Source organism: Aspergillus flavus, chromosome 4, assembly GCF_009017415.1.
Source record: "Aspergillus flavus chromosome 4, complete sequence".
NCBI classification, from domain to species: domain Eukaryota; kingdom Fungi; phylum Ascomycota; class Eurotiomycetes; order Eurotiales; family Aspergillaceae; genus Aspergillus; species Aspergillus flavus.
The window spans coordinates 2,061,574-2,087,678 of NC_092405.1; the positions used below are offsets into that span (position 1 = coordinate 2,061,574).

General features: G+C 46.7%; 9 protein-coding genes and 2 non-coding genes across 11 annotated transcripts; 6 read left to right on the plus strand and 5 right to left on the minus strand.

The window, feature by feature from the left end:
• Positions 1-415: 415 nt before the first annotated feature.
• F9C07_3914 (PH domain protein) lies at positions 416-3,695 on the plus strand (the record flags this gene model as incomplete). The annotated part of the gene is made up of 3 exons (XM_041291937.2): positions 416-535; positions 588-3,083; positions 3,135-3,695. 3 exons carry the CDS (start codon positions 416-418, stop codon positions 3,693-3,695), a joined length of 3,177 nt encoding a protein of 1,058 aa, XP_041146182.2.
• A 202-nt stretch (positions 3,696-3,897) lies between these two features.
• F9C07_3915 (peptidase S24/S26A/S26B/S26C) lies at positions 3,898-4,818 on the minus strand (the record flags this gene model as incomplete). The annotated part of the gene is made up of 2 exons (XM_041291943.1): positions 3,898-4,270; positions 4,346-4,818. The coding sequence occupies 2 exons, from the start codon at positions 4,816-4,818 to the stop codon at positions 3,898-3,900; spliced, it is 846 nt and encodes a 281-aa protein (XP_041146183.1).
• A 2,318-nt stretch (positions 4,819-7,136) lies between these two features.
• Positions 7,137-8,865, plus strand: F9C07_2157298 (uncharacterized protein). Its single transcript, XM_041291938.2, has 3 exons — positions 7,137-7,388; positions 7,451-7,963; positions 8,018-8,865. The coding sequence occupies exons 1-3, from the start codon at positions 7,243-7,245 to the stop codon at positions 8,640-8,642; spliced, it is 1,284 nt and encodes a 427-aa protein (XP_041146184.1). The 5' UTR covers positions 7,137-7,242; the 3' UTR covers positions 8,643-8,865.
• A 1,807-nt stretch (positions 8,866-10,672) lies between these two features.
• F9C07_2106488 (uncharacterized protein) lies at positions 10,673-11,392 on the minus strand (the record flags this gene model as incomplete). The annotated part of the gene is made up of 5 exons (XM_041291944.2): positions 10,673-10,797; positions 10,847-10,895; positions 11,037-11,126; positions 11,187-11,255; positions 11,315-11,392. The coding sequence occupies 5 exons, from the start codon at positions 11,390-11,392 to the stop codon at positions 10,673-10,675; spliced, it is 411 nt and encodes a 136-aa protein (XP_041146185.2).
• A 909-nt stretch (positions 11,393-12,301) lies between these two features.
• Positions 12,302-13,360, plus strand: F9C07_3918 (kinetochore complex Sim4 subunit Fta1-domain-containing protein; the record flags this gene model as incomplete). The annotated part of the gene is made up of 1 exon (XM_041285857.1): positions 12,302-13,360. The coding sequence occupies one exon, from the start codon at positions 12,302-12,304 to the stop codon at positions 13,358-13,360; it is 1,059 nt and encodes a 352-aa protein (XP_041146186.1).
• Positions 13,361-13,680: 320 nt separating this feature from the next.
• Positions 13,681-16,716, minus strand: F9C07_2283454 (sulfate/bicarbonate/oxalate exchanger SAT-1; the record flags this gene model as incomplete). The annotated part of the gene is made up of 4 exons (XM_041291945.2): positions 15,720-16,716; positions 15,012-15,641; positions 14,438-14,960; positions 13,681-14,376 (listed from the first exon to the last, which is right to left on the minus strand). The coding sequence occupies exons 1-4, from the start codon at positions 16,181-16,183 to the stop codon at positions 13,681-13,683; spliced, it is 2,313 nt and encodes a 770-aa protein (XP_041146187.1). The 5' UTR covers positions 16,184-16,716.
• F9C07_2283455 (translation initiation factor 2, alpha subunit) lies at positions 16,717-18,568 on the plus strand. Its single transcript, XM_071510634.1, has 4 exons — positions 16,717-16,995; positions 17,072-17,234; positions 17,308-17,515; positions 17,571-18,568. Exons 1-4 carry the CDS (start codon positions 16,918-16,920, stop codon positions 18,046-18,048), a joined length of 927 nt encoding a protein of 308 aa, XP_071366434.1. The 5' UTR covers positions 16,717-16,917; the 3' UTR covers positions 18,049-18,568.
• A 167-nt stretch (positions 18,569-18,735) lies between these two features.
• Positions 18,736-21,994, plus strand: F9C07_2283456 (uncharacterized protein). Its single transcript, XM_041285858.2, has 5 exons — positions 18,736-18,893; positions 18,960-19,287; positions 19,349-20,283; positions 20,336-20,476; positions 20,530-21,994. Exons 1-5 carry the CDS (start codon positions 18,818-18,820, stop codon positions 20,961-20,963), a joined length of 1,914 nt encoding a protein of 637 aa, XP_041146189.1. The 5' UTR covers positions 18,736-18,817; the 3' UTR covers positions 20,964-21,994.
• Positions 21,218-21,301, minus strand: F9C07_t164. The gene has a single exon. It is a non-coding gene; the product is annotated as a tRNA-Lys (tRNA).
• A 110-nt stretch (positions 21,995-22,104) lies between the features above and the next one.
• Positions 22,105-22,188, plus strand: F9C07_t151. The gene has a single exon. It is a non-coding gene; the product is annotated as a tRNA-Lys (tRNA).
• A 591-nt stretch (positions 22,189-22,779) lies between these two features.
• Positions 22,780-25,090, minus strand: F9C07_2283457 (protein LRP16). Its single transcript, XM_041291946.2, has 3 exons — positions 24,270-25,090; positions 22,964-24,211; positions 22,780-22,906 (listed from the first exon to the last, which is right to left on the minus strand). The coding sequence occupies exons 1-2, from the start codon at positions 24,902-24,904 to the stop codon at positions 23,803-23,805; spliced, it is 1,044 nt and encodes a 347-aa protein (XP_041146190.1). The 5' UTR covers positions 24,905-25,090; the 3' UTR covers positions 22,780-22,906; positions 22,964-23,802.
• Positions 25,091-26,105: the final 1,015 nt, after the last annotated feature.

A 26,105-nucleotide genomic window follows, 5' to 3' on the forward strand; every position in this document is an offset into this window, starting at 1 on the left:
TGTACGAGGATAGGAATGGGAGAAAAGAGCAAAGAAACAACTAAGTAGAGTAGAGAGAAAGGAGACAGTTGAGCAGTTGAGGGGCAGACCAGCTGTTATGTTTAACTGTCACACCGCCGTTAGCGGGACAATGCCACGCAAGCGGCCAGGCCAATCAGCGGGTCCAGACCACGGCCCCTGATTTACATCTGCAAACGAATCAAACAGCACAAACAAAGCAACGGTGTGACCAGAGCTGAAGAACAACGACGTCATCGCCTGAAGTCCATCGAGACCCGGGGCTGATCGATCGGTTCCTGATTGCACATCCCCTCTGTGGATCTTGATAGGTCTGGGGGCTAATCGAGCTAATTTTTCTAATGCTATATAAGATCTCTCTCCTTATATTCTCATCTAATGGTTGTAGAAACGTGCAATGAGCACTCATTCCCCCCTAGCTCAGCATGCTGGCGACACAATGGAGACCGACCTACACACCGCATTTGATGACCACCACCATGGTCTGGAACCGGAGTTCTACACAGCTGAGAAGCTGGTAAGGGTATCATCATTCTATACACTATCAGGAAAACTAATCTCTGCTAAAGCGTTATGCTTCAGCCAACCATGTCCATGTAACGAGCAGACGGTTCTTCATCGGCCCAATCCCCAAAGGCTGGCTGCAAAACCACCGCAAATCATGGTACAAAACGCGACTTAAATTCAAGAATTACTCCTCCAAAACCGTTACTTTTCGGGCGGAGACCGATGTTGCGCAGTACACGCAGGACCCGGAGCGAATCGAGCTATCTCCAGAACAGACAAAGAACGATGAGCCAGAGGATACTACAGAGGGCGAACAGGCAGAGGACTCTAGTGAGCAGGAGGCTGGTGGTAATAGGGCCCTTAGGACTTTAAGTGAACCACTAGGGGAAACCACTGAAGCGCCCTCCCCCCATACCTCTGACACACCAGGCCCCTCAATGTTGGTCCCAGAGAGGCACAACCGGACTCCAGCTAGTACAGCGACAGATGCGCAATCTTACATGACAGCAAGGGAGATTGCCCCCAGCACAGATAGTGTGGGGCAGACTTCGGGTGACCACAGCAGTGTGGAGACCATAAGACCACTGAGCAAACCAACATCGAGGACCATGAGTCAGTATGAGGCCAGTCAGTCAAGCCCCACGGCATCGCAAAGTGAACTTGGATCTACGACCCCGTTGCTAAGATCTAGGTCACCGCTGAAAGGTAAAGGACGAGTTACTAGAGCACTCTCAACACCGGACCCTGAAACTCAGGAAGTTGAAAGTACCGAAGACCTTGGCGATGAACGGCTTCGTTTCCACAAGCGGGCTATTAAATATAACGATAATCTCTTAGATAGACAACAACGACTCAAATCTCGGATTTCAAGGACACATAATATGGTCTCAGGAACTTTGTCACGTCGACGCAAGGTAAAAGCAGGCGAGATTATCAAGGCTGAAAGGATGCTTGTTCGAATCGAGGAGACGGAGCATGAACTTCCCGAAGACTATGGTGAAAATGACAGTTGGAGCATGGAAACTAGGGTTGCCGATAACTGGAGGGAATTCTTAGTGGTTTTCCGAGCGACGTCCGATGAGGATGCGCCGTTTACTCTGCAAATGTACAAGACGCGTGTTATCCCAGAGATACAGAGATACAACACTAGAGCCAAACCTTACCATGAGATTCCGTTGGGTCGCAAGAAGGCAAAGTTGAACCTGTACTCTTCTCTGGATAAGACTATTGTGATCTGGGGTCCCTCCAAGCATGGCACAAAAATTTACATCATACGGCCTAAATCTACGGCGCACGCTGTTGAATGGTACACCTCTCTAGGTTATGCGTTAGGAAGACGCCGGGCGTCTTCACTCTCAATTGACGTACCAGACCTTGGGGTGTCGCTTACATTCAAAAACCCTTTCGAGCAGTTGGAAGCGCGTCTCGAAGAGAATGAGAGAAGTGGAATACTTGCTCATTCTGCCCCGCAGAAGGCAGCAGCAGCAGAGATCATTATACGTGGTTGTTTTGAAGTGTTGGATAAACACCCTGAATGGACCGATGTATTGCATAAGTGGTCTAAAACTGAGAGGATGGGCCTTGCTTGGAAGCGATACGACCGTTTGGAATGGGTCCACGGCATTAATGAGGAAAGAATGTACGGAACCCTAGCGATGCAAAGGACTCACCAGCTCCAGCTACGACCACGACAACACTATCGTACACATGTGCATAATGACGACAAGAGGGACGAAGAGCCAGAGCCAGTGGAAGGCTTCCTGATTCGCCTTACATCACAAAGAGGTGTGCACCAACGTATGAACAAAATGTTCTTCAAGCGCCTATACTGTTTCACCCAAGACCATTACTTGTTCTTCTGTAGACCCGCGAAGTCTCTGCCGCCAGCTCCTCCAAGACTCCGTGCAGATGATTCGAATATCCCATCAACGCAAGACATTCTGAATGAAATGCCACTTTCATACGACATTGATCCGTTTCCAATACAGGACGGAGAGATAACTTGGCTCTCAAGTGGCAATAAGGAGCACATAAAGAGACACGACGAGGAAGCATTTGCGCAGCTTCGCAGGAACCTTCACAATCTGACCAATGCTGATGGCTACATTGATATCTGCCAAGTGCATGAAGTGCGTGATGTGCACCGTGACAGTTGCCCTGCCGACCGAAATATCCGGGAAGGGCCAGATGTTGAGTTCAATCCTGAAGCAAGAGACACTCGGCGAGATGACGGCGCAACCCAGAAGTTCGACGACGATAAAACATTTGAGATGCTTCTTGATAATGACCTTGTTGTCCGGTTTCAGGCGTACGATGAGCGGACTAAGAATGAGTGGATGAAGAGGCTTGATGCCCTTGTGAAATACTGGAAAGCACGGTGTGCGGCTGATGCGGCGGAGCTCAAGATCTTGCGGCAACGCAACCTGGAAATACTGGACATCGACGAAGAGATGGAGTCTGTGGTGGGGCAATTCGCCCAAAAGTGGGAGGTCAGGAGGGCAGAAGCATCACCTTTGTTACACAATATGTGTGCTTTGACTGGATGTCGCGCGATCAATGTAGGTCACCTATGCCCTTTTTGGCTAATCACCGATGCTGATATCTCCCAGATGTCTGGCCAACTCTTCCGAAAACCACGGCGGCACTCAACATTCAAGCGATGTAACGTTATTCTTACTGACGGGAAACTGTTGATTTACCGGAACTCGTTGAGGAAGCGCAATGGTGTTCAGATCCCTCATGTTCATTCTAGCCTTGAAGCAACTATAGATTTAAGCGACTGCTACGTTTACTCGGGACTGTTGACAGAATCTGATCTGCTCTACACCAATCAAACGTTCGATAGCAATCGCCCAAGCCATCGCACCCTGCCCCGGGCTTATCTCTCTACAGACGCCTATACGAGCAGTGACGAAGACACGGCCATTACCTTCGTGGTTTGGCAGCCTCTGCGCAAGAACCTCTTTCGAGCACGTGAGCGAGGGGTGAAAGGCGAAACAAAGCAGACGCTGAAGCAAGTTTCCAAGCTGGGTGTTCATGGGCGAACTGCGGTGTTTAAAGCACGGAGTCGGGTAGACAAAGATCGCTGGGTCATGAGCATTGCATCCGAGATTGATCGGCTGCAAGAAAGCAAGCCGGAAGATGTTCGAGTGATTGCAACAAACAGTTAGCCAAGTCAAATACTTTGGTTCACTGGGTGAATCACGGCTTCTAGTCAGAAATATTAGTGTCTCAACTCTTTACGTGCGTCTTACGCTCATTGCCCTATATGTTTCCTGCATCTTCTACGTATTCATACATGCGTCTTGATAATAATACAGAAGCTCTATGTACAGTACAGCATATACCCATAATGGCAAGAAGTAGAAGCCTTTATGATAGAACAGGTCGCTCTAATTTGACCGCTTCCTTCGACACACGATCCCTTACCTCGTGACGATAATTATCCCCTAACTTGCGCTCAACATCACCCTCGACAAGCCCCTGCTCCCAGTCCGTCCATTTAAGCATCCTAAACCGCGGATACATCACAGCCATCACCCGACCCGTGATCAGACTAATACTTACAGGCCCATAAGTATTACTATCAAGCGACCTCTTCGGGTCCGCCGCATCACCCTCCAACCAAACATGATTAAACGGCACAATCTGCGAGGGCTTCATACAGGGATCGCGAGTTGTGATCCGATCCCCCGGAAGTCCAACCACACGTTTAATAGCAATATGGCCCGGGTTAGCCGGCGACCTAGCAAAAATATAACAGTCAATAAAACCACCGTATCCATAAAAGAAACCCATATAGATCCGAGCAGAATCATACCGAAACGTGACAACCATCCCCCTCTCCAACCTCCTCGTCCGCTCCCAAGGCCACCCGGCCCCGCCCCACGGCCACATATTCACAAGTACCATATCGCGCTTCGTATGCATCTGCTCGTAGTCCTCGTTGAGGTAGGGCGTCATTGACGGCCCGCTAACCCACATGACCCCCAGGACATGTTCGGAGAAGAAGAGCCCAATCGGGACAATAGGCGCCAATATGCGAAGAACACGGAGTCCTGTGCGGACAGGAACGGGCAGCGTCGCATAGCGACTTCGGAAGTGGGAGAAGAGGGAGAATGGCTTGCGAGGTGGTTCCGGGGCGGGCTGAGCGAGGGGTGGTGCGGTGGAGGATGGAGGTGGAGGGGGTGACGGTGATGATCCGAATTGTGATCGCAGTTTTGCGGCTTCTGGTGTGAGGACTTGGTATTTGGGGCCCGGGGGCTTTTGCGATGAGCTTGGGTTTGTCGGCATGAGGGCGGGTCTTTCTTTTTTTGGTGTTGCGTGTTGGGACTATGGGGTCATGGACGGCGTAGTGAGGGATTGTTGGTAGGATTCTACTGGTGGAGTAATTGTGCTTGCGTAGGTATATTATAACTTGTTTAATGGCTGTTTACCGTAGAGTTGTGGTGCAATTATGAGATGAATCTGGAATTAACTGTGCTATCATTGAATGCGGTGATATCGGAGGTGAGCTTCTGTTTGCAGTGTTTGCAGTGGATATCACTCTTGCATTCCCTTCGGAATATTTTTGAACTTTACATGCGAGACGGAATCAGCTTATGCAGTTTATTCTCTTAGCTCCATATATCTAGGGATTGGGCTATTCAGTCACTGCGATTCTTTACGCTCATACATGACACAGTCCATGACTGAGGATAGCCCTTGTGTGACCCTGCATATTGCTGTTTATTGCTTGTATCATAGAGTAGCTTTGATAATTTCCCATTGTAGCTTCGTGTGGCCTCATTAGCAGGCTGTATGTAGTAGAAAAGCTAGAAAAAGGATGATCACTGGCATTGCGCCACTCGTAAGGTCAGGTTCTATCATCTACGTGGAGAAAATTAACAAGAATGAAGCATTGCAGGCCACAGTTTCCATATTCTATTCGAAAATGGGTGGGATTTGATGCTGAAGAGGCCATCAATATGTGAAACATCAACTATCAAGTCACTTGACAGAATAGCCCGGTCATTTGAACATATAATTGCGCAGTGCTAAGACTGTTCAGTAAAACCTGAATTGGTCGCTAGAAAGTTGAACGGTACGAGAATCAACTTTCAATGATTAAGTTAGTATTCAACCACCTATCGAACACGGTCATTCTTCCCAACCGATTCAGCATATCAGATAATCTGTTCGGAATCATCGGAAATAGCAGCAAGCCCACCTTGCTCCCTTTCAATGAAGTCATATAATTGGATATCTATTGCACAGCCAGGATTGTCTTGGTCAAGATATGAAACTACAGGCCATCTCAAGACAGTAGCTCGCAAAGGATCCCTAGTATATTAAAGGAACCCCTCCTTCACTGCAACCCCACGATGTATCCAAAAGCAAAAGCTGCACTTACGATGCAGATGAAGCCCACTTGCCTAGTAAAACAGACCCGTGTCATAAGCACTAGTACACTGACTATTTCAAATTTTACCGGCACAGATAGTCTCGAGGAACTTGCCCTAATATATCCCGCGTTAACAACCATAATTGCAAGCTTAATTCCCTCAGACAAGCCCGCAACTTACGGACCCCACGTTATCCTACGCAGTATTCATGCAGTTGGCTTATACATAGCGGGGGTCGAAATTAGAAAGCGGGGTCTATACGATAAGCCAGGAAGACGAAGTGGCGAAGCAACCCGGGGATGAGACTAGGCACTAGCACCATGAAGGACCCTGTGAAGGATTCACTGGGTTAGTGAGGCGCAGTGAAATGTGAATCCCTCGTTTACCAGAATTTGGAAACTGGGAGTGATCCTTAATTAGGTCGCCGATTGGTGGTGAGCTCGCTAATGCAAGTTGAGTGCCACGGACGACCATTTCCCCATTTTGGAGGGTTTCAAATGTGGAGATTTTTGGGACAGCCCGCATAGTCTAGTGTCTGCTGCTAGTAAACTAGCTTCATTGACGTCTTTTGCCGAGTTGGGACCCTCGACCAAGATGTCTTGGTCAATGTATCTAATATTTACCGAGATAATGGAGTCGGAGCCGGTGGTTAGCAAGATGAAGACGAGATATTCGTAACTTAACGGTACAAGGATAGTAGAAGGGTATAAACAGGAAAGACCTAATATAAAAGCTCATATTCGTGCGATAATAGAATCTTAGTAGCTCTCTCAGTCCCCTCTCCAGATGTTCATACACATATCCGGTACAAGATGTATGGCGCATGTGGTGGGAAACAAAGGATTAGCCGAGTGAGTACGCTGATTGGGTGAAGATTAATCAAGCCGTCGAAGTGGGTCCGAATTGTTTGGGTGGATAAGATCTCCTCCCGAGTCATGTCGCAGAGAAGGTATTTTTAATAATAATACTCTGTATGCACTAAGCTGTTTGTGCATGGATGGTTCTGTTGAAAATGTGCATGGATCAGCAGGCATTCTTTTGACAGATGAAACAAACATGCCAGTAAAATCAACCCTCATCGCCACGCTGCTTTAAATAGCATTAGGGATCTGGCACTAGACCGAATGGAGGCTGGATTAATTAACCCCATCCAGGCTATCCATGGCTTAGTCAGGCCCCCTCTTTCCCCAAACTGGGAAAGGCGGCGAAACACCTGCTTTGGTGACATCGATTAAATCACAAGCATCAGCACCTTCGCATCCATGGTTACAAGCTTCTCATTAAGCTAGCCCTGAGCTGGAGCTGGTCTCCCCATGTCTTTAGAAACCCGACAATGAGCCCAATCGTTCAGTTGGTCCTCCATGTGAAAAAAGCCCGCGCTGCCATCAACAGCATCAACAGGGGGAGGAAATCAGATAACAAGAAAAATAACCCGTTTAAGCACAATCCCTTCTCATCGTCGGTCTCTTCGACATCGGTGTGCGTGCTTTAAGATACTTTGTTAGAAACTTGCCCGTGCCTCCTTGCTAACACTCCTCTAGTGTCAATAAACTTAATCCGGTGCCGACGTCTTCGCTGTGGGACATCCTCCCTGTTGAGATTCAAGTAAAGGTATTCGCCCACTGCGGTATCACGGACCTCTTACCATTGAAACTCGTCTGCAAAGCCTTCTATGAGCTTCTCACCACGCATGAGCATGCCATCACTCGGCAGTATCTCCGCCAGCGCCGTCATGGGACCCTTCCTTCTCCAATAGATGGTGAAAAGACATATACACGTCACCCAGAGGATGACGTAGTGCTACTGTCGGATCTTTTTCCGCCCACAAAGAGCGCGAAGGGTGGCCATATATATACTTTTAGATATGTGTACAGTTTACGGCGGCGGCAGAAACTATGCTCCAAGCTATGCTATTACATCGCAGACCGCGTTATGGATCGGTTCACTTGCAGTGAACCGGCATTCATGAAGTCTATGTTCCCCTCCAGAAACGAGCGCAATGATTTCGTGAAACGAGCGACTGCGAGGATATGGTTCTATCTTACACCGCTTATGTAGGTGCTACTCTTAAATAGCACTCTTGGCCGGCTCTCTAATGACTTTGCCAGGTATTATACTTTATACTTCCTTGAGTCCTATACTCTCGCTAGACGGGAACATACCAACGTTCTTCTGCGCGATTTCGAAGCTGGACGACTGCCCGTTCCCATTCCTCCTGATGTCCGCAAGTCTATGTATCGAAGCTTGCAAGTCAAGATACTACGGTCTCCCCCTTTCACAAATACCGCCACTCTCATCGCTACACATCACTGCATGCAACTCCTTGTTTCATACCTTCAATATACAGTACCTCCAGATGAGCCTGGTACATCAGATGACAGTTGGATTAGCTCGTTGCTTACGGTCTCGCCGTTTATCCGTCTTGTGGAGTATTTCTCTGCTGAGATCGGTGACGGCGGGAACCAACGAATGCAGCGGAAAGATTTCATGCACAACTTCCACAATGATATTACGTCGAACGAAAAGGACGATATGAATTCATTGGTTTTCGAAAGGGCACCGAATAATCATATGCATAGCTCTGTACAGGACGTCTGGTTTGAGGTTGCTCGTCAGGAGCTGGCGTCAAGGAGGGCCATGCAGCATCGTGCAGAGCATATCTTGATCCGGGATAATCTACCAGTACTACTTGGCTGTCAGGATTGTCGAGATTCAATGGGATACCGTGCATGAATCGCTTGATTTGCAGTATAGCAAGCATTGTATTAGTCGGGGTAAGGCGTTTTTAGGGATCATTGGGTTTGCACAGCGGGAAATATACAGATCGGTCAGTTTGGTGTAGATAATTACTTTGCATATAACAAGGCCTTGCCACAATTTAGATATGACCTTCGGATTTTGTATTGCTGAATAAATCCCAACAACCTCCTGACCCTTTCTTCATTACACCCTGGAGCTCATTGCTTTTGGAGTTTTTATCATATTGTTGATATCAATATCGAACGACAACCTTATGGTGACAGCAGTCTATGCCCCCACGTATTTCAGCAAACCATAAGCGCAACTTCCCCGGTATGTAGGCTCACAGAAACCGCATAAATCCTCTTCTTTGAAATACCTGCAATTCAGTGCGTTCGTCCAACCTCCAACACCAACTGCCACCCAAAACGAAAACAAAAATAAACAATAGTAGAGCTTGCCACAGTATCCCATCGTGTTGATATATTTTCCTCATGCGTCCATGGCTGAAAGAAGTCCAACGCGACTGGGTTTGTAGGAATACCGTCCCGGTTCGATAATTAACGCAGAGCGGTGGCTATATCATCAATGCCACCACCATTGACGATATCGTCAGTATCTTATTCAACATGTCGGCCTCACATCGGACAATGGCATTCCTCTATACCTACAGGCCTGGGACAACTGGTGGTTATTCAAGTATACCATGGTATGAGAGACACAGGTACTAGTCCCCAAGCTTTCAAGTTAACGACTGACAGAGGCTAGGTCCAGTACCTTTGACCACACACAGACATCTCGCCGGAGTGTATCCGCCCTATGAGATAGATAAATCACGCTACTGGAATACAAATAGCTGGCCTGCTATCGTCCGGGTAAGCATGCCAGTGTCATATTCTACCTCACCTGAGCGCTGTTAACGTGGCTGATAGTACTTTCGATAATTTGAAAGTGTCGATACCATACAACTCTAATCGAATGCTTCCTCCAATACCTCCTTCTCGGTATTGCTATTATTGGGTCTACTGCAAATTATCAATTCGGGAAAGCTATAATGGGCATTGTGCAGAGAGTTAACATATGGCGAAACGTGCTTAATGACTATATTACGATAAGATCAAAAGGGAGTTATATTTATCTATTACAAAAAAATCTAGATAAATAGATGCCACTGGTTCTTCTCTTGTTATTCTGAAATACACCGCCAACCTTCGGTGGCTCTGTTGTAGATATATGTAAGCCTGGGTGGGAAGGGATCCCCTGCGGTTAGATCGACAAGTATAGCAGTTATGTTATGGTGCATTGTCCTCGCGTTTCCCTAAACTATGGCTATATCAGGACCTCCTATAATCGTACCATCTAATCAGAGCCTAGGGTGTCTGTGAGTTTCGAGGATCATATAAAGCCAGAAGAGTATCGATGTAGTGGGTTAACCGGAAACGCTCTAGAGAGCGAGATGAATACACTACACCGGATACCGACGTACAGTAGCAATAGATTAGTCATAATATTTGAAGCTAGTATACAACGACTGATGAATACCTTTGGTGTCATTATTTTTGAATAATGTAGAAGTTTCATATAATGATGTCTTCTTTACCGGTCTAGCTTGGCCGCGTATGTTTACTCCAGCTGATAGCTAGCAATTAGAAGTATAACTTGCAGTGGTAGTTCAGGTGATCCGTTGACGGCGACTATGTCGTAGCATAAATTAAGGGACTAGTAGGCCCGTCTGTGAGCAGTTTTCGATGTAGATGAAAAAGACTCAGTAGACACTTTGTGACAAGTTTGTGACGTTTCCATTTCGGTGCGACCTGCATATTTTTCGATAGTACTCATAGGAGTATATATCATGCTTGATCGATCATCTTCTCAGGTGGACGCTGTGTAAATTAATTCTCAAGTCCTCAGGCAACAACAGATAGATTAACTAAACCAAATTAGTATGTACCAGCTACATAGCAAGCATTACTGTGTAGAACTTCTTAAGACATACTTTCATTCAATTCTTTAAACTACTATCATCAATGGGTTGATCGCGTCGTGCTCTGGTTCCTCTCCTCCTTCTCTCCCTCCTTTTCCTCTTCTTCTTCCTTCTCCTCCTCTTCCTTCTTTTCCTCCTCCTTCTTATACCAGGCGGTTGGCGCGGCTGCGCCGGTGGGCCTTCGCTCTCTTGTTCATAGAGCGCGAAGGCCCACCGGCACTGGGAGCATTGGGGGCGGCGGCGGCAGCAGCATCCTTCTGATACTTTACAAGATTAGTAAGTATATTAGATAGCGATAGGTTGAACTTGCCTTGGTCTTCTTCTTGGCTCTCTTCTTATCCTTCTTCTTCCTCTTGAAAGCCTATTATTATATTATTTATATCAATAATAGATAGGAATCTTACCTTGCTGGAGAAGGCGTTGGCAAAACGATAGAGGAGGGGGCCAAGTTCCCCCAGTTTATCAGCCACTTGGTTCTCGGTTTCGGCCTTGTCCTATCAAAGCCTTGATCAGCATGAATATATCATTATATCAATGATAAATAGAAGTCTTACGGCAGTAGCTAAAGAGGGGCATATCTTGCCCACAAAGTGGGTGATTTTATCCGCAAAAGCGTACTTATCCTGTTAATCTTGATTAGTATACATATGTTGAAGGTATCAGTAATATATAGGCATCTTACCGCATCAGCAAACCCTCTGGCATAGACCTGCAAGAAGGCCCAGCTCCCCCAGCTGGGAAACGACACCATCTGTCTCATTGGTTTTGGTCTTTTCCACTTGGTCAGTATATATTAATAGGCATTAAAGCTTATAAGTAGAAAGAATCTGCTCTGGTGTAGCGAGAAGTTCAACGAAGCTTAAAATACAGCTATCGCAGAACTCGGTGTCAAACCAACAGGCGATCTAAAGGTTTCAAAAGAAGGGAGATACATCTACTTACGGTCATAGATGGTAAGAGTACTATAAGCAAGTACTATATACAGAAGTCGAAGATAGCTCCAACATATTGGATCTATTATTCGTATACTCACTTAATAAAGGTTAAGGAAAAGATAAAAATGGCCTCCGTTAGAGTATAGAGATATACCCTGGAAAGCGTCGATCTTACTGACATTGAACCGATCCATGTCCGATTGAGGAAGATATTTTTCAGAGGATGAAGAGCTCTAAGCGATCTGTACGTTTTTATTATAGCTATATTGGTGGATCTTTGTCATCATGGGCATTCATCATCATAGATATTCATCATTATAGACATTCATTCCGGGAGGCATTATATCGATAGGGAATTGCAAGACTGTACGCTAATCAATTCTCTATAGATTTTCTACACAGAAAACTTCACAATTCAGATCACCGTTATCCCACTGTCACTGTAATATGAAATAATGATGAACCCAGTCATAGTACCTGAACTGAGCTCTGAGTTGTTATAATTCCTAATGAATGACAGTCAAGCCCTAAGCCCTAAGGTGATCCATTCTTGGCATTGCTTTTGTTTGTCACGTTTGCGCGCCGGTAAGTCGCGTCCATAGGATAAAGCGCTATGGGCGAGGTACTGTAGTCCAACATCTATAGGGAACTGTTTGTAAAGGATCTCATACTCGACATGTGAACTTGACAAACATACAAGTCACATTGTACAACCCCAGTACTAAGACTCCAAAATGGCACCCTCAATACCGGGTCAGATGCTAAATACATCATGGACGTTACACCGTCTATCACCTCTACACCATGAAAAAGAATTCCAATCTCTCCTGGACAACCCAGAAGCTCTAAAAACCTATGCAAACCGCTTACGCAACCAACTCACCGGGAACGTACTATCTGGATTCCAAGTTGGCACAAGCGCACCCTCCACAGAGGAAGACACGCTCTCCAGAACTGGCGCTCTCAAAACTTGCACCTGGGAAGCTATATCAAGCCTCTCATTAGAAGATCCCAATGCCCTCCCTCCCGAGAACCCATGCGGAATCCTCGTGGTACTGGAGTACGAAAACATCACCTATAAAGCAGCATTACTTGCACCACCAGAGGGATCCCATTTCCGTAAAACTTCCACATATCTGCCGCTACTATTAACGCGGTTACCGGGTCCACTACGACAAACATTCATTTCTTTTCTCTCCGCGAATTTTGACACTTACTGTTCTGTTTTCCGCCTGCCTTCGCAGTTCTTGTGTGCCGGGCTTGCGTCTTACGTGGACACTTTAACGCAAGGCCGCGATAGAGAATCGGCGACTTCACGGGCTATTCTGGAGGATGTCGTGAAGGAGATACAGATTACAGTGTCTTTCTCTACTAATGTGGCTCCTGCTCTGAGGTCCCTCAATATTAATATCCCGCGGGGCTCTATCGAGAGCTTTTTGCCTGCTGCTGGGGATTCGGATCAACCGAGTGGTTCTATTCTCTCGGGACTCTCTTCTTACATTGAGAAGCATCTGGCGATGGATCTGGATCTAGCTGGGTCGTCAGCTAGAGATAGTCCGGCAAGGAAACATGTGCGTATCAGTAAGATCGCATGTAACGGGTTCGTTCTAGGCGCCGAAGGGAAAATGAAACTTGTTGCGCAGCCTATCCGAACTGGCTCGGCTGGTGATGATTCGGCTGAAAACGATGATGACGCTCGGAATGAGAAGAAGCGTCTTGCTCTGCGAGCGAGTGAGGTGCTACTTTTCTCTGTCATTCACAGGAGCCTTGTTGGGGAGAATCAGGAAAGTTGATCAGTGCGACTTCTAGGGAGAGCCTATGCTCCTTACTCCGATGCCGCTGTATGAGCTTGGTGGTGCACAATGTGGATGGCTTATTCTTTACATTAATTGGGAGGCAGGCAGTATTGCAGAGATAACTATTATATCAGTCGTTTGATTTATGGTGTTAGATGACCAGACTTCATGCATGAGGGTATGATACAAGAGTGGTGCTTAACCTGAGAACGAACCGGCCAATATGCATGCAATGTCATCAAACATCATCTATATCGTGAGGAGTTATATAAGCATGGAACTATGTAACCAACGCGGCATCTATAACATGTTACAGTTCAGATTTCAATCTCGTCTTCCGATTCGGCAAGGCGGAGGGCTTCGTCGACACCATGAACGAAGTGCGTTATCCCACCGCATCGTTCCACAATTCCACTTCGTTCAAACATGCGGAAAACATTGCGAGTTGCGACGCGGCAGAAGAAGACGCTGACCCCCTGGTCTGCATATCCGTCCACAATCTCATATAAGACTTGCGTACCGGAACCATCGATGCTAGTAACACCATGAACATCAAATATAATATTCTTGTTATGTTCGGGGGTGCGCGTGGGGGGAAGAGAAGGGTGCGCTCGGCTACTGCCATATAATTCCAACCGCCGAAGACGATTCTTGAGCTCACCAGTATTGGCAAAGGTGAGCGGTTCCGGGATCTTAACAATAAGCGCGCCTTCGATTAACTCAACGCTCTCGGGGTGGAGTTCAGCGTTATCGAAACGGTCGGTAGTGCCTGCTATCTTACCCAGAATTTGGATCCGAGGCTGCGTAGAATGGCGAATAAGGATCAAGATAGAAAGGCCAATACCAAGGGCAATTCCCAGCTCTAGAGAATAGAAAATAGTCGAGACAAAGATGAGAAGCATTAGGGCTAGCTCCGTCCATCCGCGCAGTCGGATAAAGAAAGCCACGTCGTGAGGACATTCTTCAATGAGACTGAATGCGACGACAGATATCATAGAAGAAAGAACGGCTTTCTGAATTATTGCAACATATTTTCTCAGCCTTCGCTCGGAAGTATTTGGGGTCGAGACTCACCGGAAGATAGTATAAGTACGGCAAAAGCACCATGATACAAACAAAGGTAATAATGCTCAGGAAAATGCTGCTCATCGGAGACCGAGCTCCAGTTGAAGCGTTGACTTTGCTTCTTGCATAGCCACCAAACGCAGGAAGCGCCATGAAACAGCCCCCCACAGTATTAGCAAGACCCAGCGCCACCATCTCTCTGTTAGCACTGACAGGCATTCCCTGGACACCTTCTTGTCTGGCCTCGCCACTAAGTCCCTTGGCGGCAACAGAAGACTCGAAAAAGCCAAGTAACGCGATGACGAAAGAAGTACTCATTGCAGCGCGTACATGCTTCATCTGGCTAAACTGGAAAGGCCATTTGAACGCAAAAAGGCCATTGGCATTTTGTTTCAAGGGCCCAAGAATCTCCAACCCTTTGTCATCCCAACCAAGATGCCATGTCAGGACGGCTGAAAGAATAACTACGAGAATTCGGTCCGGAAGATAAATCACCTGAGGATACCGCGGCTGGAGCATTTTCTTGAGAGTCCTGTAATGGTAATCAGTCTAAGCACCAGGCTTCCGAGTCACCAACACTAACCGAAATACCATTATAATAGCAAAGCTCCCAAAAGCCACCGCGGTTGTAAGCGCATGGCAACCTCCTATGTTTCTTATAAGGAACATGAGCTTGTCAACTGTAGTCCCATGGGTAACACCAGCTTCCTTTGCTAGCTCGGTCAATCCGACTTCGGGGATGAGTTGATCCACAAAAATCACAAAACCGATCGCTGTAATGAAACCCCTAAGAAAGGGCCGGCTCAGCACATTGTCCAGAAATCCCAGCCGTGTAAGCCCAGCGATCAGTATCATGGCGCCCGCCATTGCAGTGGCTATGCCGACCACGATGGCATTCGCTACTTCGTCGTCCTCACCAGATGGGCCTGGTCTGACACTAGTTTTGACAATCGTGCCAGTAAGCAAGGAGCCTGCTGCTTCTGGGCCCACTATTAACAGCGGGCTGCTCCCGAAGATCGCATAGATGAAAGGGTTGATCACAAAAGAGTAGAGGCCATTGATAGGAGGTGCGTGGGCGAGATTTGAGGATAAGGACAAAGCCATAGGGATATAGATGGACGCAATGGTTGTCGCAGCAACCAAATCACCTCGAATGTACGACCACCGGTATTGAGTAATCCAATTGAAAAATGGGATGTAGTAAGATATATACCTTGATGAACGTTAGTTGTCTCCACGATGGAGATAACAATTGTGTTAGAAAGCAGGGCGAACGTGATTATAAACCTACAGAGATTTATGATTCTTCATGTGCAATGCTGTGAAAGAGGAGTCTAGCGATGGTATATTCTCTGGTCCCTGTGGGTATCCTGAGACGTCGCCGGGAGACCCAATATGGCCGTCTGCTCCTCCTGGGGGCTGAGATCTTTCTTCGTTACCAGCATTCTGCAAAGAGCTTGCATCCCATTTTTGGATTTCTTCCTGTTCAGGTCGTGAAGAAAAAGTCCCATGAACGCCGGAGTTCCTCAGACCACGTTCCCCGCGATCGTACGATTCGAGAAGACGAGTCCTTGCATCAGGCTCCCGTGGCGGATAGATTAACGCCGACCCTTCGTTTTGCGCTGCGCTCTCAGCGGTTACGAGTCTTGCCGGAAGACCCGGGGCATCATTTGAGGAAGAGGTACGAAAGAGGTTAAAAATGCGATCCCGCAAAGAGCGCTGTTGAGTCGGCTCCTGTACAGCGCTGGATTCCATATTTACCCGGAGATCGCGTTGGGTCAGTATCGCTATGATGTGCAGAGTAACTCAGCACTCGCCATGAGTGCTACGGTTCGGTATGAGAGAAGAGACGAAGGAGAAAGAAAGAAAACAGGGAAAGCCCGGCTGAATTTAAGGCAGCGAAAAAAATAGGCGAGTCAAAAGTAGCAGATCCCGTAGTGCAACAGGCGGTGGCTACGATTGGTAGTTAGCGGGGATGGGAAGCATGAAGACGGAAGAAGTAAGTAAATATCATTATTCAAGAGTAAAGAATCACTTTGATCTGCTTCACAAGAAATGTCACCTGGGCCTAAAGGACACGATATTAACCAATTGAGTTTGCCTGTTTTTTTTTTCCCCTTCGCTCCGTCCAAGAGTGGCGTAATAACTCCTTGCAAAACCAGGGAAGTATGTACTTGAAGTATGATAAGGTCACGACGATACCGAATCATTATCTGTTTCTGCCGGGCGGTGGGGGATACCACCGATGCACGTGATGACTCACCACCAGCCCAAAGTGGGTTTTGAGCCGCCACAAAGTGATTTGAAGTGTGCTCTGATTCTCATCAGTGGTCTGCCGTTAATCTCTTTTTCCAGTTGAACCAACCTCCTCGACTTCTTCCGGAAGTTTGTACAGAGGACAGTTCCTTACGGGGCTTTTGACTTGAATCTCTTTTTCTTCAAAAAGTTCGCCGTTTAGCTTTGCCTTTCAAAGGCGCAACCCCGCCAAAATGTCGTTAACGAACTGCCGTTTTTACGAGGAGAAGTACCCGGAGGTCGACAGCTATGTCATGGTCAATGTCAAGCAGGTATGCGCTTTTATCACTGTATCCGAGAGCGTGGGTATTGAATTTTTCTTCTAACGGTCACTTTTCAATGCCACAGATCGCCGAAATGGGCGCATATGTGAAGCTTCTCGAATACGATAACATCGACGGAATGATCCTGCTTTCCGAACTTTCGCGCAGACGTATTCGTAGTATTCAGAAGCTTATCCGTATCGGTCGCAACGAAGTCGTCATCGTGCTCCGTGTTGACAAGGAGAAGGGCAAGTGAATTTCTCCAGAGAAATTGGGCATTACTAGTGGACTTCAACTAACATAGTATCTTGCTACTTGTAGGATATATTGATCTTTCCAAGCGACGAGTCTCCCCAGAAGATGTTATCAAATGTGAGGAGAGATATAACAAGAGCAAGGCGGTGCACTCAATCATGCGTCATGTCGCAGAGGCCACTCAGACTCCCCTCGAGACTCTATACCAGAACATTGCATGGCCTCTGAACCGGAAATACGGCCACTCTCATGATGCTTTTAAGATCTCCATCACGTAAGATGCCGGTGATTCTCATCCAGTCTTGCTGATGTAACTGACGTTTTTTCAGGAACACCGACGTGTGGAACGACGTTGAGTTCCCCAGCGAGGCCGTGAAGAAGGAGTTGACGCAGTATATCAGCAAGAGGCTTACGCCCCACCCCACCAAGGTTCGCGCCGATATTGAGGTTACTTGCTTCGGTTATGAGGGAATCGATGCGGTTAAGGCTGCTCTGCGTACTGCTGAGGAGGCCAACACCCCCGATAGCCAGGTCAAGGTCAAGCTGGTTGCTCCTCCTCTGTATGTCTTGACTAGCCAGTGCTTGGACAAGGCTATTGGTATCAAGCAGCTTGAGGAGGCTATTCAGAGGATCGAGGCTAAAATCAAGGAGGCCGGAGGTGGCTGCAGCGTCAAGATGGCACCCAAGGCCGTCACCGAGCACGATGATGCCGCACTCCAGGAGCTCATGGAGAAGCGTGAGCGTGAGAACATGGAGGTCAGCGGTGACGAGAGCCAGTCTGAGAGCGACGATGGTGTTCCCGAGTAAGCAGCGCACAAGACGCCTACAGCGCCAATTTAGGCCTATGAACCCGATTCGAAAGAGGAGAATGTCAGAAAATTCCGATGTGTAGTTGAACAACACTGAATACGAAGGCTGGTTATGAGTACTGGTTGCAAGGATGGGAAAAAGTTTAATAGAAGAGTTTCAAATGTGACACGAATTATGAGACGGGAGATGGTTCAATATGCTCATGGGCAGAATCGAGATCAGCAGTGGTGTTCAGAGGCTATGGGGATGCGAGTCCAGCAGTCAACATTGGGGTTGCTTTAGCTCGTCCAAGGCTGTGGTTGTCTCGTCGTTTCTCGTCTAGGGGTTGTTGGTCAATCATCTGTCCCTGTTGATGACTGAGCTCCAGTTCGCTGGGGAACTCGATTCCGCATTCTCATGTACATAAGTTTCTTTGACCTGCGGGTCAAGATCGGTGGTACCTTGTTAGACACCTACTATCAAAACTTTCTTCTTTTTTTGGTCACAATCTAACATTATTGGCATTAGCGACTTGAAGACTGGGTCCAATTTTGTTTGGACCTTATATCCTTCCTCTCTATTCTAGTCATGCGTACACAAACGAAGAGGTCCGTTCCAGATTGATATTGATTCGTACACAAACTCTCAAAGCACCAATTGCGGGTGGCTGAGAGTGGGGCACGCGGGATAAGCTATTATCCAAGAGCTTAACCAACGAACCTCTGTTCCCCCTCGTTCTTCTACGCGTCAATCTTTTTGTTATAAAGATTCGGGATTATTGCTCAGTATGGCACTTTGGCGCGATATCTTAAAGGCCGACACAGGACGTGCTCGACGTCATCTACAACTAGAGCGTCGCCGATGTACGCATCCCCAATTTTCACATAGCTACGCCCTCCCCTGCAAGTCAGTGTTAACGTGATGAACAGTACTTCCTGCTTACGATTCGGATCCGTTTTCTACCACTGGTCCTGCCAAGGAAGTAACTAAGGTGGCTCTTAGACTCAAGTACCAGATTGAACAAGTCATTCCCTGCGAGATTGAAGAAAACATCATCACTAGTCCCACTAGTCGCGTCATTACAGGCAACGTTGTTCAAACTGCCAAAGAGGCCGGCGGCGAAGACCTTCGTGGCTGTATTGTATTTTGCTTGCTTGTATGCTTACGTTGGTTCAAAATTCAAGCTATAGAGGAGCTTTGGGACTCTGATCTCCACGCGGGTCGAGCCCTCGCATGTGAGGTTATAGCCAAGCGCATGTAATGAACCCGCGATATCCCCACAGCAGCTACTTATTTTGACTATTAACCCTTCGTACAGAATTGAAACCGAAGAGGACCAAGATTTTCTACTACTCCATACCCTTCTCAAGCGGTATTCGATCTTCATCGACGGAGAGGAGACTGTACCGGCTAACGTCATCGAGCGTGCTGTAGACCTTCACGCTTTGAGGGTCATCGGATCTTCTGGGTATCAGAAGTGCATCAAATACCTCTGGAACGGCTGGTTTTGCCAACAGGATGGCAACCCAACCAACTTCGTTCCCTACCATGAAAAGGATAATACGAACTTTGCAGTACATTTCCACCCCGATAGGATGAGGACACCTCTGTATCAGAACACATGCCAGATTGCTGTCTCTCTAGTGTACCTTGCACTTTACACTCAAGTCATCAATACTGTCAATAGAACCGGAGATCTCGATGTCGGGGAAGGCATCCTCTATGTGATGACTCTTGCATTCATTTGCGACGAGTTAACCAAAGTATGGAAAATCGGACGGCATTACTTTGATTTCTGGAATGCCTTCAATTCCACGCTATACGCCATTCTTGCTGTTTCCTTCTTCGTTCGTGTCGCTGCTCTGACACACTCACCTTCGGCTGATGATCAGAAGAGACAAATGCTCAATGAACTAAGCTATAACTTTTTAGCATTTGCGGGGCCGATGTTCTGGATGCGTATGATGCTATATCTGGACTCATTCCGGTTCTTCGGAGCCATGTTTGTCGTTCTGAGGGTCATGATGAAGGAGAGCTTGATATTTTTTGCTCTCCTCTTCGTTGTCCTAGCCGGCTTCTTCCAGGGCTTTTATGGCATGGCTCAGGTCGAATCCGATATCCCTGTTGTAAGAAATATTGTGCAGGGCATGGCAAACAGTGTAATGCAAAGCCCAGAGTTTGGCACCTTCGAGGATTTCGCGTACCCGTTCGGCATTATCCTTTACTATTTATTCAATTTTATCATCATGACAGGTTCGGTCCAGTTCTCTACTCTGCAATTCATGGCTTTACTGACGCCAGGAAGTTCTACTTAATATCCTTATCGCTCTATACAACAGCGCATATGAAGATATCTCAGGAAACGCGATCGACGAGTATATGGCTGTCTTCGCGCAGAAAACGATGTCCTACGTCCGGGCGCCGGACGAGAATGTCTTCATCCCTCGTAAGTCATCCCTTATACTAGCTGACAGCCTTGCCATATTGACAGCACTATAGCGTTCAACCTGATCGAGATCACACTCCTAATCGCGCCCTTCGAATGGTGGCTCCCACGCAAACTCTACGCAAAGCTCAATGATGTTATCATGGGTATCATCTACTCACCAATTCTTCTCGTGACAGCGTCCCTTGAAGTTCGCGAAGCCCGTCGGATAAGATGGAATCGTCGTCGTGGAGAGGAAGATGACGATGACGTGCAGGAATGGGAGCATGCCGCCGAGGAAGTAGATTTTGCAATCGACGATAGCTGGAAGCAGACTGTCCAGGACACGACACCCAATGTGACCATGGACAGTTGCACTTTGGAGGTCGTTCAGCTGAAAGAACAGATACGTGAATTAACGGAGATGGTGAGACTATTGACTGAAGACAAGGCAACCAAGGGAACACTGTACGGCGGGTCCAGCTCGACCATACTTGAGCGCGAATAGCTGCCAGTTGGGCAGAGATCGAGCGGATCTATAGAAGCCTTATTGATTTAGGAACGTTGCAAGTTAGTTGTTTGATTTTGTCTAATTAATGTAACTTCTATGCCTCGTCAAATCCATGGCGGCAGCTAATGTACCTATCCGGTCCTCTAGCTTCTTGTTGTCAGACCACGGTGCCATGCCATGCCCATTTCATCGATGGTGGCAAACACATATCGCCTTCAAAAATACAAGTTATCTTGAGGAGCAAAAAGCGAAGCCGAACGCGGGGGTCGAACCCGCAACCTTGAGATACCGTGACGACTAAGAGTCTCACGCTCTACCGATTGAGCTAGCCCGGCTACTTGTTGAAAAGCGCTTCCTTTCTTGACTACATAATCCTATGCTAGTTTGATAAAAGTACTAATATCCTCTTATGTTAGAGGGCGAGTGTCTGGAAGATACTGGTGCGGCGGACTATATACCCCGTCGGTCAGTCTTGAAGGTATAGCCAGCAGTAGACAATAGCAGGCTTTTGTCATGCTGTCCCACTGCCATAATTTTCGACTCTTTATAGTGGCAGGAAGCTATATATGTGCAACTCAGGGCAATCTGAATCTATATTAAGATTTATGTGATCTTTTGGTCCTGTGGAATATATGGCCTTGGATATATATCTTACACACTTGCTGGCTTCTCCTCATGAATCAGATCTGTTCACGTATTGTGCTCTTATAACTCATTCCTTATACTTCGTGATCGCTTCGCTCATAAATACCTTTTTTTCTCTCCACATAACATGGCTCAAACCGGTATACTTTGCAGGCTATAGGTTGTGTTGCTTAAGGATATACGGAGACTAGTAGCTGCTAATGATCATACTGAGTGCGATCGAGTAATGTAGAATGATGTGCATACTATAGAACTAGACGGTTTGCTCTGATACCTGGTAAAGTTCCAAAGTGAGCTGAACATAAGACCGAGTATTTGATTGTAGTTTTCATTCATAGGCGCGGTACTATCTGAAGATGCCTAGTATGTAGTACTGTTTGTGGGATCTGTGCCCCGCATTAGTAAACTGCCCAATCCTCAAGAGCATAAAGTTTGTAGATTTTGAAAAGTTTGACTATTATAACATTAAATAAAAAGCGATCTTCAACAAGTAGCCGGGCTAGCTCAATCGGTAGAGCGTGAGACTCTTAGTCGTCACGGTATCTCAAGGTTGCGGGTTCGACCCCCGCGTTCGGCTTCACTTTTTGTTTTTTTTCTCCCTCATCCTAAGGTTCACCTCTTTTTTTCCCCCTCTTTATCCTGTTCTGTAAATGTATCTTATAACTGAGATATATATATACTGCTTCGTTCGTCTTTAAAAAATGCAATCTAAGATTTATATACTGGGATTTGCCTTTGCATTCGTGAATGCTTAATCTCTAGATATATTTTGCCATGTTGGATATATTTGAAGCCGGTTCCGTAGATGACCCATCTACCTGGGCGTCATATGTCACTCCCAAGGGAGCCCGATAATATCTAGGTACACGGCTATGTACATTCCACTAGGCTTGTCCCATGTCGTAGACTAATCGAGGCGTAGGGGTGCTTACATATAGTATTGGGATTAATCGTTGAAGCCAATGATGACTTCATCTGATGATTGTTCTTCAGGATCGGGATAGGGATTGCAGATTGACGGTTTATACGCAGGCCACCGCTGTCAGAAATTGGAAACGCAAACATTGTGGGTCAACATGCAGGACCAGTACACAAATTCACAACTGTATTTAGTGGTTATGTAGCAATATATATGTATCTCCGTATTTTTATGTCCCTCTAAATGGATTTCTACTCTCAGCCCATCTACCAAGGTCTGTCCTTTTGTACTGATGACACCATGCGCTCTGACGATGTCAATAGGCGTTACGTGCGTCAGAGCCAATTCCTGGAGTCATGGAGTGTCATGCTTGTGGCTGCAAAAACGTATAATCAGCATAGGTGTTGTATTCAAACTGGTTGATAGTGTATACTTAGGCTGACGTCTTCCCTTTGCCTTTCAATTCGCATATAACGCCTAAATCTGCAATCCCTATCCCGATCCCGAAGAACAATCATCAAGATAAGTCATCATTTTCCTCAGCGATTAATGCCAATACTATATGTAAGCACCCCTACACCTCGATTGGTCTACGGCAAATGGGGCTTGTAGAGGCGAGGGCGAAAACCGAAGTTATACGAATGTACAGTAGAGGCTTTCAGGTGCATCGTCATCTCGACCCCACCAATAGACTTAGTTCCCAGCGGGGAGTCTAGTATCATAACCTGACTTCGTAAATGTGTATTTATTGGTTGGGTGTTGGACGTAAATATGGATGTCAATGCTAAAAGTATTGGCTGCATAATGCTACATAGAAGTGAAAGTTAACTCCATATAATGCACCACGGTCAGTTTTCACAGCCTTGAAGATATGGTGTTATGTAGGGCGAATCAAGCAATACACTGACCTTGATGCAAGGAAGACCCATGGTTTAGAACCGAGAAGAGCTCTGATAATGTTATTATATTGTTGTTATATTCATACTACAGAGCAGGGGTTGCAGTAGGGGATTAAAAGCAAGAAGCTAAACTGCAGAGACATGATAAGTAGACCGTGGGAAATTCATTGATTCAATCTCACAGAGTCAAGAAAAAAATAAATGTGCAGAAGAACCCCAGAGAGGCAAGTCTCAATATATTGAATAGAGGAGAAATAAGAAGAGCAACGCCGTCCATGTAAGACTGAGTCCGTTCGCATCCAACGCCGATTCGTTAAAAGCATTCATTCATAAACCTTCGGAGGGCATGTTCACCAATCTATCCATCGACAAATTACCAATCCTTTCCCAACAAGCTCCCAGTTGACTGGGAATCGGTCATATCGATGATGCCACTGGATTGAACGCTCTGAACATCCGTCACAGAAGGTGGTCGATCGACTTCAATCGGTTCATCATCCAGTCTTTCAGTTCGACCATCTTCGGACTTATCGACTTCCTCCCAGTCATCCTCGCTCTTATCCTCCGTGTAAACCCTACTGCTCTGTCCGTCGGTCGCGTTAACCTTTTGTTTTTTGCTTCCCGGTTGGCCGTCCAAGGTAGGGTCCACCGTCGGGGGGTCAGGTAGCTTGGCTGCGAGTAGGTCTAGCGACGGCGAAGACTCACCATCAGCGATTGGTTGAGATTCGGCTTTCGAGGCACTGCCACTTGGAAGGTCCTGCTCCACCGGTGGAAAAATCAAACTATTACCGGTCAGCGATGCCATGAAGCCAAGTGAAGAGAGATGCAAGAAACACTTACGGGATCGTCTCCTCGTAGGCAACCTTATCCTTGCGTTCAAAGTTACAAAATATAACCCTTTCCAGCTTTCCAATGTTGTTCGGGTTTTCTAGAAACCTTCGAGTCTCATCGAGAGCAGCCCGAGCTGCTTCGTCACTGGGGTATCCGTAAACACCGGTGCTGATCGCCGAAAACGCGATGCTCTTCATATCATTTTCCACGGCGAGCTCGAGACTCCGTCGGTAGCAGCTCCGCAGCAGTGCCTCTGGTCGGTCATCTCCCCCTCGTAGTTCGTAACGGTAAATAGGTCCGACGGTGTGGATGACTCTCTTGCATGGAAGTTCGTAGGCTGATGTTATCTTGGCATCGCCGGTATCACATCCATCCAAGACTCGACATTCCTGCAGCAGGTTGGGTCCGGCAGCGCGATGAATCGCACCGTCCACACCTCCACCGCCCAGGAGGGATCTGTTTGCTGCATTGACTATGCAATCTACGCCTTGCAGTTTGGTTATATCATTGCGAATGAGAGAGATAGTGTCATTCAATGGCTTTGAGGGTTGTAACAGGGGGGATGAAACCGGAACCAGACGACCAAGTTTATACAGCAGGGAGACCGTCGGGATCTCTGTGATAGGCACGTATGGGGCCGCCATGTTGCAGATCGAATCCAACCTCTCCAACACCAAGTCGAGTAAGACCTCGGTTGAGGACTAGAGTTATTTCACGTGTCGGCTGGGTAATCGTGTAAAAATAATCAGATCTCGTCGGTATTCTATCAGTCACAGTGACAGCCAACTCTGACTCTATAATCAAAAGCATACAAGTACGACAACGGTAATGCTAATCTTTGGGAGCTGTCATCGCTCGTGGTGGGGAGCTCCCCCGCACGTGAGAGCACATGATCATTGCTATCGATAAGGCACCGGATCTAATCTTATCGACATCCGTAATGCAGCCCTAGCTACCTGGCAATACAACCTCACAATAACTCCAGATTGACGACAGGTATTGCGACAGTGATGCTAGCCAAACTCGTAGTCTAGCGGGGCTGGAAACATAGTGTATATTGCTCTTTGCTTAATCTTGTAGTGCATTATAAGCAAGACTTCTTACAACATACACCGAAGCATTGTAACAAAATGGATGCCTAAGAAAACAGAAAACTCTTTGTGAGTGGTTGAAAGGTTGTCTCTTGAGGTCAAAGTAGCTACATGTCATTGGCGGCTAGCCGAGCGAGATGGCGTACGGAGTACCGGCAGAACTACTATCAGCCTTCGAGTCATATCCGAACCACGGCAGACCTTTTCTCGGCAAAGGGATTTCATAAAACAGGCTCACCGGCACAATTTTAAACCATTTCCTAGTATTTAAGAGTAGGTTGGATAGATAATAGGTGCATAGAACTTCTTTCGCAGGTGGGAAGAAATAACAACCAAAAATCAGGGGAAAAAAACCACTGACACTCTCACTCGGTTAATATCATCTCTTTTTGTTGGATCAAAAAAGTTATCAAATGCTTAGCATGTCCTGGTTTATCCAGGGACATCCGAGTTATGGGCCCAGCGCTCTCTCCTGAGCTAACATGCTTTTGTTGTGGAAATAACTTATTAGAAAGCAAAGATATGGAGTTTTAAAAGGTGCAAATCAAAATACACACTTTGATATTGAATGCTATCGACATGGCCCAATCGGGACTAGCGTGACTATATCAGGCTTTACATATAGTATACTAGTATTCATCTATCAAATTGCAAGCCTAAATACCTAAAAAATATCAGATATCAGGAATATTTGTGTTAAGGGGGAGATTCTGCGTAGCCAATGTGCGGACATATAACGTGCAAACAAGGGGCA

Excerpts from the sequence above, each read along its gene's own strand:
- F9C07_2157298 (XM_041291938.2), top strand. The coding sequence starts at position 7,243 with ATGAGCCCAATCGTTCAGTTGGTCCTCCATGTGAAAAAAGCCCGCGCT. Across the intron at positions 7,389-7,450 it reads TCGGTCTCTTCGACATCGGT|TGTCAATAAACTTAATCCGG; the intron begins GTGCGTGCTTTA and ends ACACTCCTCTAG. Across the intron at positions 7,964-8,017 it reads TTCTATCTTACACCGCTTAT|GTATTATACTTTATACTTCC; the intron begins GTAGGTGCTACT and ends TGACTTTGCCAG.
- F9C07_2283455 (XM_071510634.1), top strand. The coding sequence starts at position 16,918 with ATGTCGTTAACGAACTGCCGTTTTTACGAGGAGAAGTACCCGGAGGTC. Across the intron at positions 16,996-17,071 it reads TCATGGTCAATGTCAAGCAG|ATCGCCGAAATGGGCGCATA; the intron begins GTATGCGCTTTT and ends TCAATGCCACAG. Across the intron at positions 17,235-17,307 it reads CCGTGTTGACAAGGAGAAGG|GATATATTGATCTTTCCAAG; the intron begins GCAAGTGAATTT and ends TGCTACTTGTAG.
- F9C07_2283456 (XM_041285858.2), top strand. The coding sequence starts at position 18,818 with ATGGCACTTTGGCGCGATATCTTAAAGGCCGACACAGGACGTGCTCGA. Across the intron at positions 19,288-19,348 it reads GAGGTTATAGCCAAGCGCAT|AATTGAAACCGAAGAGGACC; the intron begins GTAATGAACCCG and ends CCCTTCGTACAG. Across the intron at positions 20,477-20,529 it reads CGAGAATGTCTTCATCCCTC|CGTTCAACCTGATCGAGATC; the intron begins GTAAGTCATCCC and ends ACAGCACTATAG.
- F9C07_2283457 (XM_041291946.2), bottom strand. The coding sequence starts at position 24,904 with ATGGCGGCCCCATACGTGCCTATCACAGAGATCCCGACGGTCTCCCTG. Across the intron at positions 24,212-24,269 it reads GCCTACGAGGAGACGATCCC|TTTGATTTTTCCACCGGTGG; the intron begins GTAAGTGTTTCT and ends GACCGGTAATAG.